At 40.1% G+C, this 17,863-nt stretch overlaps 1 protein-coding gene across 1 annotated transcript; it reads left to right on the top strand.

The window, feature by feature from the left end:
- Positions 1-593: 593 nt before the first annotated feature.
- Positions 594-17,117, top strand: LOC122662120 (RNA demethylase ALKBH9B). The gene is made up of 7 exons (XM_043857683.1): positions 594-835; positions 959-1,549; positions 14,820-14,905; positions 15,254-15,564; positions 16,317-16,388; positions 16,497-16,829; positions 16,866-17,117. Exons 1-6 carry the CDS (start codon positions 601-603, stop codon positions 16,756-16,758), a joined length of 1,557 nt encoding a protein of 518 aa, XP_043713618.1. The 5' UTR covers positions 594-600; the 3' UTR covers positions 16,759-16,829; positions 16,866-17,117.
- The last annotated feature ends 746 nt before the right edge of the window (positions 17,118-17,863 follow it).

The raw sequence follows: 17,863 nt of genomic DNA, 5'->3' as shown, positions 1-17,863 counted from the left end.
AGACACAAGGGCATGGCAGGGCAAAGGCCGAGAACGGAGGTGGGGGCAAGAACATGAATCCTGTCTCTCTTGCAAAATTACGTTATTAGACTTTTAATGTACAACCCCATCATTTTTGGGAGGACAAAAAAGTCCGATTACAAAGTCTATTTGTAATCTGCTTGGTTACAAACAGGATTAAGACATCTTTTGTTTACAAAAAAAGAAAAGAAAAAGATTTAAGACATTTTTCACCATTACAAGAAGATTTACCTAAATAGAAATAATATATTTCTGAAAAAAAGAAAAAACAGAAATAATATCTAAGAAGTAATTACTAAGTATAGAAAATTTTTATGTGAATTAACCGTCACAATTTTTTCTTCCCTCTCCTTTTATTTGTTTAAAAGTGGATTTCACACGTGGCGAGTTAATAAGGTCGAAACAGCTGTATCAGTTCTGTAGGCTGTGAGCGCACCCTGAAGATATCGCCTAAAAAATAAAGTTTGGGAAAATAAAAATCTATTCAAAATTGTATCCCAAATTCTAAACTACCTTACGCTTAACGCAACTGATTCCTCTTCGTCTCTCTCGCTCTCTCCTCACTCCTCTCAAGTTCTCATGCATCACTCCTCGTTTTTCTCTTCCTCCCATCGTACTCCAGACCCAATTCATCGCAGAAGGACAGAGATGAAAGGTTCTCAAACACGAGACGATCCTTTCCTTTTAAACTATCAGACTTCGGATCTGCAAATCGCGGCCGAGTTCCTTACCCACTGGCTTCCTTTCCTCAGCAGAGATCTTTGTCACGGTTGTACTCAAATTCTTGCCGATCGTATTCGGTCTCTTGATCCTGGTAAGTACCTTTAATGGTTTAAACAGGGAATTTAGGTTTTTTCTTGTTTCTGTTCTTCATTCTTTTACAATTAAGAAAGATTTTTCAAGCCCTGAAACGAGGGTTTTGGAGTTGTTGATGTTGATTCCCGTGCAATTGCAGAATCTCCCGCTGACGCCGAGTACTCAAACTCGGCGGAGAGCCTTGCTGATTCGAGCCCAACTCACCCGGATTCGTGCGAAGCATCCCACGGTAATCATGAGAATTGCGATACGTATTCGATCGGAAGCTGGAAAGATGAAGCAAATTGGTCGTCAGAGCATGTTGTGGATGCATCTGCGAGCGAGACGCCTTGCGAGCCTGACACTGTGGGTACTCCGAGCGTACGTATGTCTTGGGCGGACATGGCACAAGAAGATGAACTTGAAGAGGAAGCCGAGGAAATGAATAAGCCGTCTGAGGTGGATGAGCGTGCTTCTCCAGCTGAAGAGGTGGGGGTAGAACGGAAGGTGCCGCAAAAACAGACGTTGTCTAGAGAGCAGAGAGAGTACATCAGATTCATGAACGTCAAGAGGAAGAAGGATTTTATCTGTTTAGAAAGAGTCAAAGGAAAGATTGTTAACATTCTTGATGGGCTTGAGCTTCATACAGGTGTTTTTAGCACCGCAGAACAGAAGAGAATAGTTGACTTTATCTATGATCTTCAGGAAAAGGGAAGGAAAGGAGAGTTAAAAGGTACTCTTTTTCATCCCTCTACTCACGGGATTAAAAAAAAAAAAAAATTTCCTATTTTGTTGATATGTCACTGCATACACATTACTCTTGCTTTATATCTCAGTGGATGCATCTGCCATGAGTTATCGTAAAACTGGTTGATATCCTTGACTCTGGCTTTTGTCAGCACAACGTACAAAGAGTTTATTGTTTGTCGTTGCCATGAACTGCTTGTGTTAGCTGCAAGTAATTGATTGCCATAACTTGTAGAAATGAATACCTATCACAATGCAGAAAACGAATTGAAATTGTAAACAAACAATCACACAACACAAAGCTTTATGTGGTTTGGCAAGATTGCCTACATCCATGGTGAGATGAGATCTGCTTCACTATCAATGGAAAATAGGGTTAGCTTGTCCTCACACCTCTCTCAGATTATAGAGAATCGCTTTAGCAACAAAGTTACAAAGAGACATTATATAGGTACAGTTACAAAGAAACATTATATAGGTACAATTTACAAAGAATCGTCTTCACACTTCTCTTCGGGCTTCGGGTCCTAAGGTCTCTTAACGGCCCTTCGGAATAAGCCTACAAACCCAAGTAACGAAATACAAGACATTGTACTCCCTACAATCTCCACTTTGGCTTGAATTTGTTGGATAGTACCTTTTTTAGGCATTGTTTGTCAGATGAACACAAGGCAAGGTACAACTTACACCTTTTAAGTCAGGCAGATTCGCATTTTGTATCAGTTTGGCTGATACTTTAATGTACTGCTATGTTGCATATGAACTTTACATGTATCAGCAGAAGATATTGGCCAGGTCACCAGTGCACAATCTCCATAATCTCAGTGATCACAATTTCCTATTTCAGCACCTTCCATAGTGTGCACCTTCCTATCGTGGAGTTACCAAGTCTGAAGCTTTCCTATTCTAGAATTACCATTGTTGACAATATTGGCTTTCCTATTCTTCATTGTGAATATTGTATTTCCATACCAACTCTGGTGTCTCTTAAACCAGAGAAGATCTCTTGCAATCTTCATCATTCTCTATAAATACAATGAGCTCTCTCTATATGGAGAGCGTGGGTTGATTCCAATTTAACATGGTATTAAAGCCATCAACTCCGTTGAGATTTTCTAATTTTTTTGCCAGGGAGCTAAGTCATGTAAACCTCATTGAGAATGTTGTGCAAGAATGCATTATTGGCGTCCAGTTGGTGAACGAACCAACCCTTTGATAGTGCAAAAAATAACACAGTATGAATCGTAGTGGGTTTAACCACCGGACTAAAGGTCTCATCATAGTCCAAGCCATGTTACTGATGGAACCCTTTTTTAGGTGGCATCATGCAAATCATTCCATATCTACGCGCCCAGAACTTATATGGGTATCTCGATGGCACTCTTCCTTGCCCATTAGAATCTTCCGCGGCTCAAACATAGCTCCAGTAGGATTCCTCTATCCTTAGCTTGCTGATCGCATCACTCTCGGATGATGCCTTACCGATTGTTGTTGGCAAATCCACGAGCAAGGACTTGTGGGAAGCTCTCTAACTTGCGTATGGCTCTGCTTCCAGTCAAGGGAGCCTATTTTGTACCATTTTCCATTGTACAAACCATCTTGCTTGTACATATTTTTACCGCAACACAGCCTCTTACAACCAATCATCGCCAATACCACCTTACCCTCCACCAACCGCCTATCTCACACACCCCTACCCCCCGCCATCCTCATAGCTGGCTCACCCTCACCCTACCCCTACGTTTCCCAACCCCACTTCTGGTATCTGGACACTGGCGCTTCTCATCACGTAACACCGGATCTTCAGTCCTTGGCTTCGTTTGACACTTATAATAGTAATAATCAGTTGCAAGTTGGGAATGGTAAGGGTCTCCCTATTTCTCATATGGGTCACTCCTCTCTCTCCTCCCCACCCATTCTTTTCTGTTATTTGATATACTTTATGTTCCTTCTCTTACCAAACCATTACTTTTAGTTCAAAAGTTTGCCAAGGATAATAACGTGTTTTTTGAATTTCATGCCAACAATTTTGTTAAGGATAAGCAGTCCAAGAATACCCTCCTGAGCGGTCCAAGTAGGAATGGCCTCTACACTTTGTCCGCCAATTCTGCACCAACAGCCAACATAGCTGAACGTACCTCTTATGATGGGTGGCATCATCATCTTGGCCATCTCCATCCTCAAGTCCTTAGTTTTATTTTGAATTCAAAAAGTTACCTTGTAACTCTTCTCGTTCTAGTCAATTATGTACTGCTTGTCAACTAGGCAAGGCTCATAGATTTACTTTATCCTCATCTTTCTAGAATGAATGAATGGAAAAACATTCCCTGCCCATTCCACTTCTGTGCTGGAGGAAATGGGAACCTTTCGATTCATTTGGCTTTCACGCTCAATTTCTTATGGGGCAAAGCGCTTTCTTTTAAGGAAGCTGGTTGGGTTTGGGTTCGCCCAAACCTGAGTGGTCAGTTTATCCAAGGTTAGCATCTTGGACGCCCCTTTATACTCAACAATTGGCCCCTAAAAAGGTTGCTATAGGGTGAGTTGAACGTACATTGGTGTAAAGAGCTGATTAAAAAATGAATCATGAATTCTTTCTTTCGCAAACCATTATCTAATGTTTTGGAAAGGCTCTAGTTGCGTTTATGGCGGAGGTAGCTTGTCTCACTCGCCGCATAATTGGGCTTTTCTCCTCATAGTTCCCATCCCTTGGACTTGATTTTTAGTTATGTTTGGGTATCGTCTCCTATTATTTCCTCTATGGACACCGGTACTTGTTATTTTTGTGGATGACTGCATAAAGTTTATTTGGTTCTATCTTTTGGTTAGAAAGTTTTTTAAATGTTACAAGCATTATCAAGCCTTAGTGGAACACTAGTTCTCCAGAAAAATCAAATGCGTTCAAATAGACTGGGGGGTGAATACCGTACTCTACCCACTTTTTTTGCCACTCTTGGTATTCAACACCATCTCTCCAATCCTCACACCCATAAGCAATAGGGGATAGTTGAACGCCACCATCGCCATATTGTCAAAATTGGCCTCACCTTGCTTGCTCATGGTGGTGTTCCCCATCATTACTGGCATTATGCCTTTGACATTGCAGTGTTCCTCATTAACCGCTTGCCTTCTAGGGTGACTAAGAACGTGATGCAGATTCATCACCAAATAGGGCTTGTTTCATTGGGAATAAGTCTAGGGTTGGGTTACATACATGTTGGGCCCTTGATCCCATGGGTTTCTAATGTAATAGACCACTTTTATGGGCCTAAAATATGGGTATATAGGTTGCATACGGGATTAGCTCAATACTTAGTTTATTTTTATGTTTTTTAATTGAACCGGTTCAAATTGGTTGCATCCAATTGGTTCAATTTAAGTGATCATGTGACTTGGTTAAGTGGTCATATGACAACTTAATTGGTCATGTGATGTAAATTGGGCTGGATTAGGACTCTATAAGTCCAGCCATGTTTTGAGTCTATTTCCTTTAGTATTCTAGTTTCCTAGTCAGTTTAAGTTACCTAATAGGTTAGGGATAGGGTTAGGCCATTCATTTTTAGTGCCTAAGTCTATTTTTTAGTCTTCTATATAAGTTTGTAAGGGAGGCCAGCATTACACACGAATTTAATTAATGAAAAAGCTTTTGTTTGCTGCCATAGCTGCTGCTCTGCTCTGTTGAGTGAACCTTGTCAGTAATATCAAGGCTACCTTGTAGGTAATATCAAGGTGAAGGGATTGGTGGACTTCGATTGACTCCTTGCATCTTGTAGATTGGGAGGTCCTTCTTCTTCTTCAATCAAGCTTCCTCAACTTGCTGCTACTGCAGATCTGCAGATCTGGTGAGTTGTTTGTTAATTTAGTTATTCCCTTCATCCTCTAACCTAATCCACACCCCCCTCCATCCATCAACCCTAATTCTCCATTAAACCTGCACTCCTACCTTCACTAGGATTCCCCCATAACTCCAGATTTAGCCTTCACTTTCAAACCCTACTTCCAGCCTACATTCCCCACACCACTCCCCACACTCGACCTTAACCCTAGCCCTTAGTCTCCATTTTAATCCTTCCATTCCCCCATTCCATTAGACCTAAAAAACCTGCAACTCGATTCTGCCCAACTACAGAATTTTAGAACCCTTCCAAACCTTTATATTCTTATGCCATTAAAGCCTCCTAGACCTGCATTTTAAAACCCTATAAACCCCATTATCATTATTCAACCCTAACCCTAATTTCTGTCCTATTTAGCCTAAGCTGCCCAATCGGCCAGCCTTGTTAGGTGAACCCATTACCCTGACTCCTAGTGGGATTACTCCTACCTAGGACTACATTAAATTGGTATCAGAGCCGTGGCTGAACATGGCACCCCTGCTGTGGACCCCACACAACCACCCCCACCCGATTCCCTTGTTGCAATTATGACTATGCTATTGAAGATTTCAACGGAACAGCAAGCCCTTGGTGATCAAATGTTGGCAATGGAACAAAGGCAAGCTGTGCCACTGGTAAGCAAACCTCTACATGGAATTCTGGGAAGGGATGAATATCGTAGAGATCATCCCAGACGTCACAGGGACCATAGAGATCAATACAGAGAAGACAGAGAAGGGTACAAAGATCATAGTGAAGATAGGAACAGAGGATACAGAGACTACAGGAGACACCATAGACCTCCAGAGGCATATGAGTTGAGAGACTTTGATGGCAGACCAGATTCACTGGTATTTTGTGATTGGTTAGTTGCTTTAGATGATTATTTTATTTGGTATGATTTGCCTGAGCATAGGAAAATGAGACTAGCACATACTAAGCTAGTGGGACCAGCACATAATTGGTGGAGAACACAGATGGATTATCCTGACTACCGTGGTAGAGAACCTGTTACATGGGCAGAGATGAAAGAAGATCTGAGTAAGAAATATTTCCCACGAACGTTCAAAGCTCTACAACAAGGTAACTTAAATTCCCATCGACAACATCACCACCAAAAGGCCTTCAAATCTGAAGACAACTTGAAACCTTCATCAATGAGATTCCGTTTGCAAGTTGAAGAGTGTGGGAAATCTAACTTCACCAGTATTAAAACAGCGGCTGAATACAAATTTCCATTACTAAAGGAAGCTGAGAGAGCACAAGTTGAAGATAAAGCTGAAGTGGCAGTGAATTGTGATGAAAAGAAAGAGACAACCCCCTATAGCTTCAAAGATGGAAAGTCGACATGTAGAAGACCCTACTGAAGTAGTCAATGTTGAAGAAACCAAAGTAGAAAAAGATGAAACAGCAGAAGATGAAGAGGTGGTTGAGAGCACTCCACAAGAAATTATTGGCATTCAAGATGCTATTTTTGAAGAGGTGGAACTTGTGTCTCAAGTATTAGATGCGAAGATTGCTAACACTGAAGATTCTATGGACAAGACATTCACAGTTGCTGCTGATTCAGAAAACGAACACATAGAGTTTGTTATGCCACCATGGTTCTTCGAAGAGAAAGCTCAACGCCTTGGGGATTTTATCCCCAATGTTCCTGCTTCACCGGAATTCTGTTTGGGGATGGTCAAAGCTGCTGATCACATGTTGATTCCCCCTCATCACTACAAAATTCAAGGACGAATTTTTTCAAGTTGGGGAGAGTTGATTTAGATTCATCACCAAATAAGGCTTGTTTCATTGGGAATAAGTCTAGGGTTGGGTTACATACATGTTGGGCCCTTGATCCCATGGGTTTCTAATGTGATAGGCCACTTTTATGGGCCTAAAATATGGGTATATAGGTTGCATACGGGATTAGCCCAATACTTAGTTTATTTTTATGTTTTTTAATTGAACCGGTTCAAATTGGTTGCATCCAATTGGTTCAATTTAAGTGATCATGTGACTTGGTTAAGTGGTCATGTGACAACTTAATTGGTCATGTGATGTAAATTGGGCTGGATTAGGACTCTATAAGTCCAGCCATGTTTTGAGTCTATTTCCTTTAGTATTCTAGTTTCCTAGTCAGTTTAAGTTCCCTAATAGGTTAGGGATAGGGTTAGGCCATTCCTTTTTAGTGTCTAAGTCTATTTTTTAGTCTTCTATATAAGTTTGTAAGGGAGGCCAGCATTACACACGAATTTAATTAATGAAAAAACTTTTGTTTGCTGCCATAGTTGCTGCTCTGCTCTGTTGAGTGAACCTTGTGAGTAATATCAAGGCTACCTTGTGGGTAATATCAAGGTGAAGGGATTGGTGGACTCCGATCGACTCCTTGCATCTTGTAGATCGGGAGGTCCTTCTTCTTCTTCAATCAAGCTTCCTCAACTTGCTGCTGCTGCAGATTTGCAGATCCGGTGAGTTGTTTGTTAATTTAGTTATTCCCTTCATCCTTTAACCTAATCCACACCCCCCTCCATCCATCAACCCTAATTCTCCATTAAACCTGCACTCCTACCTCCACTAGGATTCCCCCATAACTCCAGATTTAGCCTTCACTTACTTCCAACCTACATTCCCCACACCACTCTCCACACTCGACCTTAACCCTAGCCCTTAGTCTCCACTTTAATCCCTCCATTCCCCCATTCCATTAGACCTAAAAAACCTGCAACTCGATTCTACCCAACTGCAGAATTTTAGAACCCTTCCAAACCTTAATATTCTTATGCCATTAAAGCCTCCTAGACCTGCATATTAAAACCCTATAAACCCCATTATCATTATTCAACCCTAACCCTAATTTCTATCCTATTTAGCCTAAGCTGCCCAATCGGCCAGCCTTGTTAGGTGAACGCATTACCCTGGCTCCTAGTGGGATTACTCCTACCTAGGACTACATTAGAACGTCCCCCCCTTCCAACTGATTAACAATAGGAAACCTGATTACACCTTTCTTTAAGTGTTGGTCTACCTTTGCTTTCCGCTTTTACACCCCTACAATGCCCACAAAACGGACTTTCATTCTACCCCCTATGTTTTTTTAGGGTACAACCCCTCTCATATGGGCTATCGATGCCTAGACTTGTAGACCCGTCGCCTTTACATTGTACTCCATGTCCGGTTCGATGAAGCGCAATTTCCTTTCAAAACCAAATCCATTCTTGGATTACCACCATCATCACCACCACCGCCCCTCTCCTATGCGGCTGCCCCCACACCATCCTCCTTGCCACGCCCACAGCACCAAAACCCCCCTCATCCCTCCCCTTCCCTTCGCCCCCTACTCCCCAATCTCCTTTACCTTCTCCCACACCGCCAACCCCAAACGCCATTCTCCATGGACGGTCCCTACCTTCCACTCGGTCCCCCCAACCCCTGAAAACCCGGTCCCTGGTTGACCTTTATGATGCTACCTCTCCCCATGGAACAAGAACTCGCAGAGATCTCGGTATTTTGGTTTTTTGCAAAACCGAGATGAGATCAAAGGCGAAATGGGAGAAATACACTGTCTCGGCAACCTTGGTATACAGACACACACTTAGGTGGTCTCGGTCATCTTAATGGGAAATCTTGGTATACAGATACTTATTTATGCCAGAAACTAGGACAGACACATATTTATGCTTAACATCATTTACTTAAGATAGTATTCATAAATAAGCACATACCCCCTATTTGAATTCCATAAAAATAGTTAAAATATCAAATTCCATAAGGATAAAAAGTCAAAACCCCAGTTCAAGAACAAAAACTGGATTTTTGGTGGTAGGTGCAATTTTCATAAATGTTGAGTTTTTTCTTAAATAAAAAAATACCATAAATCTTAATATGGTAAATTATTGCTAAAAACTAAAAGTGCGGTAAAATAATTATTTATTTTGATGTCTAAAAAAATATTTTCATTCAGAGTGGTTTTGACAGCATTTGCGCACACTAAATATTCATTTGTTTTGGAATTGGATTTTTTGACTATCTCTATTGGATTCAAATAGGGGGTATTTGGTTATTTATGAATAATATCTTAAGTAAATACAATTCATTTACTTAAATGATATTAGGCATAAATAAGTATTTGTCTTGGTTTCTGGCATAAATAATTGTCTGTCCTAGTTTCCCACTAAGTCAAACTCCCACTTGGACTTTGATTTTGGAAAATCTGATAGTGCCATTGTGTTTAAATAGACCAAAGTAGGCTGTATACCAAGTTTCATGATCAAACTAGGTAAAAAACCCACCGAAACCATCAAACGAATTAAAAAAAAATAAATTCACCAACTCCCCGAAATCTTGGTGCAACTCATTTTTTTGGCTGGGCGAAACTAGTACCGAAACCGAGTTCTCTAACCCTGCCTCTCCCCTTGCTTTACACTCTCATCCTCAACCCCCCTTCTATTGAACCTACATGTTCATCACAATCAAATAAGGTACTAGAGTGGTGCGCTGCCATGGCCGAAGAATTCAATGCTTTGCCTGGCAACAACACTTGGTCTCTTGTTTGACCCAAGCCCCACATGAACTTAGTGGGGTTGTAAGTGGATTTACCGGATAAAACGCAAGGCTGATGGTACGTTGGAACTTTATAAGGCCCACTTGGTTGTAAAAGGGTTCCATCAACAACATGGATTGGACTATGATGAGACATTTAGTCCAATGGTTAAATCCACTATGATTCACACTGTGTTATCTTTTGCACTATCAAAGGGTTGGTCCGTTCGCCAGCTGGATGTCAATAATGCATTCCTACATGGCATTCTCAATGAGGAGGTTTACATGACTCAGCCCCTGGCTTTAAAGACAAATCCAACCCCAATTATGTGTGCAAGTTGCAAAAAACTTTATATGGGTTAAGGCAAGCACCAAGGGCGTGGTTCCATAGACACTCTTAGTTCTTATTGGCCTTTGGCTTCAAGGCCTCGCAGACAGACCCATCCCTATTCATCTACAAGAATGGTATGGTTACCACATATGCCTCTATCTACATTGATGACATTTTGGTGACAAGCAATACCATGGCAACATCTCCTCTCTATTAGCAGACTTGGCCTCCACATTTGCTATTAAGGACTGGGTCCATTGATTTTTTCCATTGGCGTCGAAGCTGTTAATTCACCATCAGGGCTAGTTTTGTCTCAATCAAAATACGTTTCAGACCTTCTTCAATGGGCCGGCATGACCGACTGTAAACCGCTTAGCACCCCCCATCGCCACAACCACCAAACCATCAGCTACAGGGGGTGACCCACTGACCGATCCAACCAAGTATAGATCCGTTGTTGGGGCACTACAATACGTTACACTGATCCACCCTAATGTTGCTTACTTTGTGAACAAGGCATGCTAGTTTATGCACACTCCGACTGATGAGCATTGGTCTTTGGTGAAATGGATACTGCAATATCTCAAACGCACCCAGAGTCATGGTCTCTTCATCCAAAAATCCATGGACATCACCTTATAGGCCTTCAGTGATGCTGATTGGGCTGCCAACAGTGATGATCGGAAGTCTACCAGGGGCTACACAATTTTTCTTAGCCCTAATCTCATATCCAAGAACTCCAAGAAACAACGGACCGTTTCTCATTCTTCAATAGAGGCTAAGTACAAGGCCCTTGCCGATGGGTGTTCTGAACTCACATGGCTACGGTCCCTCCTCAATGAACTCAACATTGGTATTACAAAAGCGCCATCCTATGGTGTGACAACATCAGTGCCACATACCTGTCAGCTAACCCGGTCTTTCATGCAAGAACCAAACACGTGGAAATAGATTTCCACTTTGTTCGTGATAAGGTTGCCAAGAAGGAAATCATAGTTCAGTTTATTTCTACGAAGGACCAGCTAGCTGACATATTTACCAAAGGGCTCTCCTTTACCCGGTTTGGCTTTCTTAGGGATAAGTTGAAGATTCGGAGTTTCAAATATTCCACTTGAGGGGGTGTGTCAGTAGAAGATATCGACCAGGTCACCAGTGCGCAATCTCCGTAATCTCGACGATCACAGTTTCCTATCTCAGATTCTCAGCACCTACCTAATGTGGAATTATCTAGTCTGAAGCTTTCCTATTCTAGAGTTACCATTGTTGACAATTGTGCCTTTCCTATTCTTTTTTGTGTATAATTGTATTTCCATATCAACTCTGGTGTTTCCTAAACCGGAGAAGATCTCTTGTAATCTTCGTCATTTTCTATAAATACTGTGAGCTCTCTATATGGAGAGCATCAGTTGATTCCAAGTTAACAAAATGTCTGAAGTATTTTTTCAGACATGTCGTCCCTCTGTGGACTATGGGGTGGCTCTTCTGGATTTGTCCGGTTTCCTGTCTGTCTTGCTTACCCAAACTTATTTCTACCATAAGTCATTTGTTCTATATTTTTACCGTTTAAAGCTTCTAGGTTATAGATGATCTGACCCATTAGTTGATCGCTCTTCTTTTGGGGCATAATATACATCCGATAGCTCATTGTTTAATCTAATCTAATGATTCTCAGTTTTAATTGGATGAAAACAGTTACTTTCAATTTATTATTCAATGTGCTACTGGCCGGATAATTGTATTCGTTAGGTGTCATGTCAACCCCTATTAAAGCAACATGGCCCTGATTTTATGTAATTGCAATTTGAACAAGCTTCAATTTATATTGGATTCTCTTTAGTTAGATCAAAGTTGAACTCATATGAGCTTCTAACTGTCCAGGTTCTTCTCCAGATCGTTTGTCCTTAATTATGGTAGGATGAAGTTCTTGTTTGGTTTTTCCCTTTCCACTATTCAGTGAATGTTAAATTGCTAGAAAATTTTCCTAATAACATCGATACTGTTGTGTATTTGTTAGTGTAAAAAAAAAGAAGACTGGCAGTAGTTGTCTACGTCAAATCTGGTAATACTGCATAAAAACCTAGCTCCCTCATTGTCTCTCATCAGCTAGCAAGCAAATAGATTGACCTACTATGATTATGGACAACTCTGCAGAGGAAATCTGAAATTTATGGGACATATGGAGAGGATAGAAATTTCAAATTGCATTTTTCTTTTGTCATTTCTATTATAGACAGTTATTTGGATAAATTTAATGATTGAACCTGAAATCCATCAAATTGACAGAATTGGAAAAAAAATGAAGATACTTCCGTTCCAATAACAGTCCCATCCCTAATCACCTATAGGGACGTCTTCTCAAATAATATTCTTAACAAATAATCAAAAAATTTATTTTCTCCTCGTCAAATTGTCACAAATACCATAATGTGTCTCTAAATGAACATAAGGATTACCCCTTATTCCAAGATGTCCCAGATTTTGAAGATTAATATGTCCTCTGTTAGGGGGTGTCAGTAGGAGCCAAATTAAAGTTGCTGTATGAAGGATGCTTCATCAAGGATATGATACTAGTTAGAAAAGTATACCTTGAGATGTATAGGAATGTGTTTTATGTTCTCATCACTTTTTCTCATCATACACGCATGAGAATGTAGAGTTTTTGTATTTTATTCCTTGGAGCAGGTTACATTATCCATGTGAAGGCTTTGGCTTAAAGCTACATATGGCTGCATAGGCAAGGTACCCACCTGCAGATCTATAAGTCAACTCTACTCCAACCTAACTCTAGGACTCACTGAGATTCACCCACTGAATGGAAAAAAAATGGCTCACATGAGACTCACTCTTTCTCTAATACATTTATGGTTTCTGGTACTGATGGTGCGGGGTTTGTTTAGCCACATTTTCCTGCTCTGAGCCTGCCAACTTTATGCCGGTCTTTTGATTTGCCACAAACTCAACTTAGCTCAGTCTTATCCCAACTAAATGTTGTCAGCTTCATGGTTTTTCTTCTTCCAATCGTCTCTATTCAAAATTCATAATTGTTACTAGTCCTAAATTATGCATGTCTTTCCTCGCCACTTCTCCTAGGTTTCATTCTTGGCCTACCCCTGGCTCTTTGAGGTCCTCTAATCTAAAATCTAAATCATATCACTACTCCTTACTGAAGCATTCAAAGGCCTCTGTTATATGTGTCTATGCCACCTCAAACAACATTCTTTCAACTTATCATTTACCGGAGCTACTCTTAAATTAGTTCTAGTTTCTTCGTTCCTTATTTTATCTTTTCTAGTTTTACACTCATCCATCTCAACATCTTTATTTCAGCTACACAAAGTTTGTTTATATGTTTTTTGTTCCACTGCCCAACATTCAGCTTTATACATAATTGTTGGTCGATAACTGTCTCATAAAAATTTCCTTTGAGTTTTAAAGGAATACATTGATCCACAACACTCCGGACGCACCTCTCCACTTCATCCACTTTGTTCTATTTCTTTGTGCAATGTCTTCTATTTCTCCTTTTTATTTATGATTGGCCACAGAAGTGCATATTTTTTCAGATGGATAACTCACTGATAACCTTAAAAAAGTTGAGTGGAATTCCATAATCAATCATTATACTGACAAGAACTGTTTCTAGGTTGTCAATCGGGGAATGTTTAAATGCTGGGAAAAGTTACAAACACGAGTGACCCTATCCATTCTGGACATCCTAGAACTGTATTCAAGGTCATCAGTCTGGGAGCTGTTCATATACTGGGCTGCCTCTTGGATAAGCTACAAAAGAGTGATCCCATCCATTATAAACTTTCAGACAAGGGCTTTCAGTTAGATAGTATCATACATACAATTTGGTGCTCAAATTTTGCAATTTTTTAATGTATGATATTCTTGTGTCTTTTGGTCCATGGCTGGTCTAGAGGTTGACCCAAAATTTGGATGCTCTTGATTATAGCCATTTGGCTCATGTCTGAGCTGAGAAGTTGGATCATCAGTTCATTAAACCTTTTCCCTTCTGATTACTGTGAGTTCAACTGTTTACAAATGGTATTCATTACATTCAGAAAGGGCATTTTGTACATCAACTCAAGGATAGGGAGTAACTTGCCCTTGTAAATCTTTATTCAGATTGCATTGAAATTCTTGCTACTTCAACTAAGGCTAATCCCAATGACATGGGGTTGGCTACATGGATCCTGTTTAACATTGAAATTATTCTTCTCTGAAAATTAAATTCCAATATAATATTTTTGTTGTTGTATTTTGCTAATTGTGGGCATTGTAAATTATCAGGTGGACTCTTTTTACAAGGATGCATTTGTATTGTAGCTTATGTGGTGATGGGAGAAGTAGAATATTATTTGATGTTTAGGGTCAAATTTTTGTTGCTGTTAAGTAACGGAATGTGCAAGTACCTATTTTGATAAACCTCCTATTTCCTGGATAGGAGGGCTTTGATAACTTTCTCTGTGCATCCTTTGACGTAATGACATATTACCTACTCACCTGTGTTTCACTCGCAGTGCGTACATATTCTGCACCACAGAAGTGGATGAGGGGCAAGGGACGTGTGACCATCCAGTTCGGTTGCTGCTACAATTATGCAACAGTAAGCTACTCTTCTACGTGTATACCTTTTAAATGAGCTACTCCTTGATAAAGTTCCCAACCTCAGACCATGTTGTTGGTTTGTATTTTTCATTCATGGGCATGATGGGCATACCCTTCCTTATTAGGGTCAACAAATAAAGCTGTTTGATTTCTTGGGATACTTGGGATGTCATAGGTAGAGACAGTCCTGATAAATGGGAGTGAGCTGCTGAACTTTTATTCTACAAAGTGTTTCTCTGTTTATCAGCAGTAGCAGTAGTAACTAGTAATAGCACATCACAGAAATAGAATTTAATATACAAAAAACAAAACGACATAAGTTGCTGACTTTGTATTTTGTTGACAGGACAAAAATGGGAACCCACCTGGTATCCTCCGTGATGAGGAAGTTGATCCCATACCTCACTTGTTTAAGGTCATTATAAAAAGACTGGTTGGATGGCACATTATTCCTCCATCTTGTGTTCCTGATAGTTGTATTGTCAACATATATGAAGAAGGGGATTGCATTCCACCTCACATTGATAGCCATGATTTTGTTCGACCCTTTTGCACCATATCATTTCTCAGTGAGTGCGATATAATGTTTGGATCGAACCTAAAGGTTGTGGGTGCTGGTGAATTTACTGGGTCATTTGCATTTCCGCTGCCTGTCGGGTAAGTTTGATTCGTTATTTATCTGTTTTGAATTTTATATTTATCCCACCCCTTAGAGATTTAGACTCTCTTAGTTTTAATGCATTATATTTGAAAGATGTTCTGGAAAATCACTTTTATATTGTATGTATATAAACAGTATCAGTTTCAGAGAACAAAGTTGCACCATGTTTGTATTAGGAACTCTTTCCATCACACCTGCTACTTTTCGTCCATGTAGACTTATGATTTGGCAAGCTGACCATTGGATAGATCTGATCCCTAGTCAAATTTATAGCCTATCTCAACCGTAAGGCCCACCATATATGGGTTTTTCCCCTTGAATTCATGTTGAGCTCACTTTCTAAACTACTAATTTTAAACTTCTATAACAACACCCCAGGATATTGTACTAGTCTGAAGTTTTGATTGTTGATAAATGATGATGTCGAGAACTTGTCCACAAAAGTTGAGCCCCACCCAAGCTGCCACACGGCCATTATTATCTGTATGGTAGAATGGGATCCAGGTATGGTGTGTTGGAATCCAGCTCCTTCAGTTTTATGGATAAGTTAAAATTTAGGAGCCAACAGTTTTTTTTTTTTGTTGGGGGGGGGGGGGGGTGGGGATTAGGTGATGGGGGTAGGTGGAGCCAACAACAGCTGTAACTTTACTAAGTTTAGCAGTGGCTATCGCCAAATAACTATCGCCAAATAACTAATCAACTTGGATGCCTTTTGATTGTACAATTCATTAATTTTTTTATTTTTCAGGTCTGTACTTGTCTTGAATGGGAATGGAGCAGATGTTGCTAAGCATTGTGTTCCAGCTGTTCCTACTAAAAGGTGGATCAATATCTTAAAGCCTAGCAATAGTTAATATTACTCGAGTTTACTTGAATAAATTCTTATTTTATTTTTGTCTAATTTTTTCCCTTTATAAATTTCATTCAGGATATCTATAACATTCAGGAAAATGGATGAATCAAAACTTCCACTTGGGTTTGCCCATGAACCAGATTTGCAGGGGCTTCAGCCTCTACCTTATGACCTGGAAGACTCAAAAAGGTTGAATACTTTGAGGGTGCGGCCGCAAATGAACCGACATGCAGTTAAAAGAGAGGTTCTTTTAGAGAAGGATAGAGGTTTACTTGGACCAGAGCCACGCCATTTTATTCGCAATCGTTCAGGACCTCCTAATAAGCGAAAGGGTTAGGGTGACTTTGGGCACTTAAAAGTGCTCTTGGAAGGTTCCTGGGAAAAATCCATTTTTTCTTATTCATTTTTTGAAGCTTTCTTTAATCATACGCTTTTTTTCTTCCCTTCTGTTTCTTGGGTAAGCTTTGATAAACCATATGCTGCTTACTTGAATCTGTTGTTAGTGTTGAGGGGGGTTGTCATGAATGTTTACGATTGAGAACGGGAGAGAGATGTTTGTCTGTAGCGTGCCTAGCTTGTAACTTATAGGCATGTTGTCTTCTGAGTTTATTCTGTATGAATTGAGTTGTATAGTCCTAAAGTAACTGATTTTAGAACCAAAAGAAAAATAATATCTATGATTTGCTGTTTCTGAAATCCTTTTGAGCAGGTGTTTTCCAACTTGTCCTGAAGGCTTCTATACAAATTGAAATGAGGATTGCTAGCAAGGAGATTCCCAAGGGGGATGCTGGCATAATATTCAATATGAGACTGTTTGGTGATCAAGAGAATACAGGAATAAAGTGATTTTTCCAAGGATTTGGTTCCAATGGGAAATTAACTAGGCTGCTGAAAGCTGAGTCTGATAAAATGTGTGGCAGTATCGGAACTCAATGGAACAGATTTCACTTTTAACGAGTGAATGAAAAGCAAAAAAATTCAATCCAGCAAAGCTTTGGCAACCTTTCAAGAGTTTTGGTCTGACACCAACTGTTTTGAGATGGGGGGAGAGCAGCTCGAGCCCAAGAAAAGCTTAGAACGAGCTGGGTTCCTGAATTGAAATAAGCCAATTTGCCTCTTTCAATCATGATATTGTAAACCATGTGTTCTCTGTAATTCATGGTAACTGCTTAGTGCTGACCATTCATAAGATGCAAAATCCTCCGGACATATGAAAGTTAGTGGCTCATCTGACTTTATTCCCAGCGTGAAGTATCTCTCCTCTCTTTGTAATTTCTTTACTTCTTTAATGGCTTGGCTTCCTTATTGTGTCTCTTAATTGAAATCTTGAGCTTCTCTGTGATGAACTCGGTTTCTTCTTCCGGTACTGACATTGTTGCTGCATCTGTTTCTTTTACTTCTTTCTGGGTACCATGTTCACTGGATAGCATTGGGGTGTGGTT

This window comes from Telopea speciosissima, chromosome 5 (genome assembly GCF_018873765.1).
Source record: "Telopea speciosissima isolate NSW1024214 ecotype Mountain lineage chromosome 5, Tspe_v1, whole genome shotgun sequence".
Lineage (NCBI taxonomy): Eukaryota > Viridiplantae > Streptophyta > Magnoliopsida > Proteales > Proteaceae > Telopea > Telopea speciosissima.
This window is presented reverse-complemented; position numbering and strand designations above follow the sequence as displayed.

Coding starts and splice junctions, on each gene's coding strand:
- LOC122662120 (XM_043857683.1), top strand. CDS start 601: ATGCATCACTCCTCGTTTTTCTCTTCCTCCCATCGTACTCCAGACCCA. Junction 836..958: donor TATTCGGTCTCTTGATCCTG/GTAAGTACCTTT, acceptor TTGTTGATGTTG/ATTCCCGTGCAATTGCAGAA. Junction 14,906..15,253: donor GCTGCTACAATTATGCAACA/GTAAGCTACTCT, acceptor TTTTGTTGACAG/GACAAAAATGGGAACCCACC.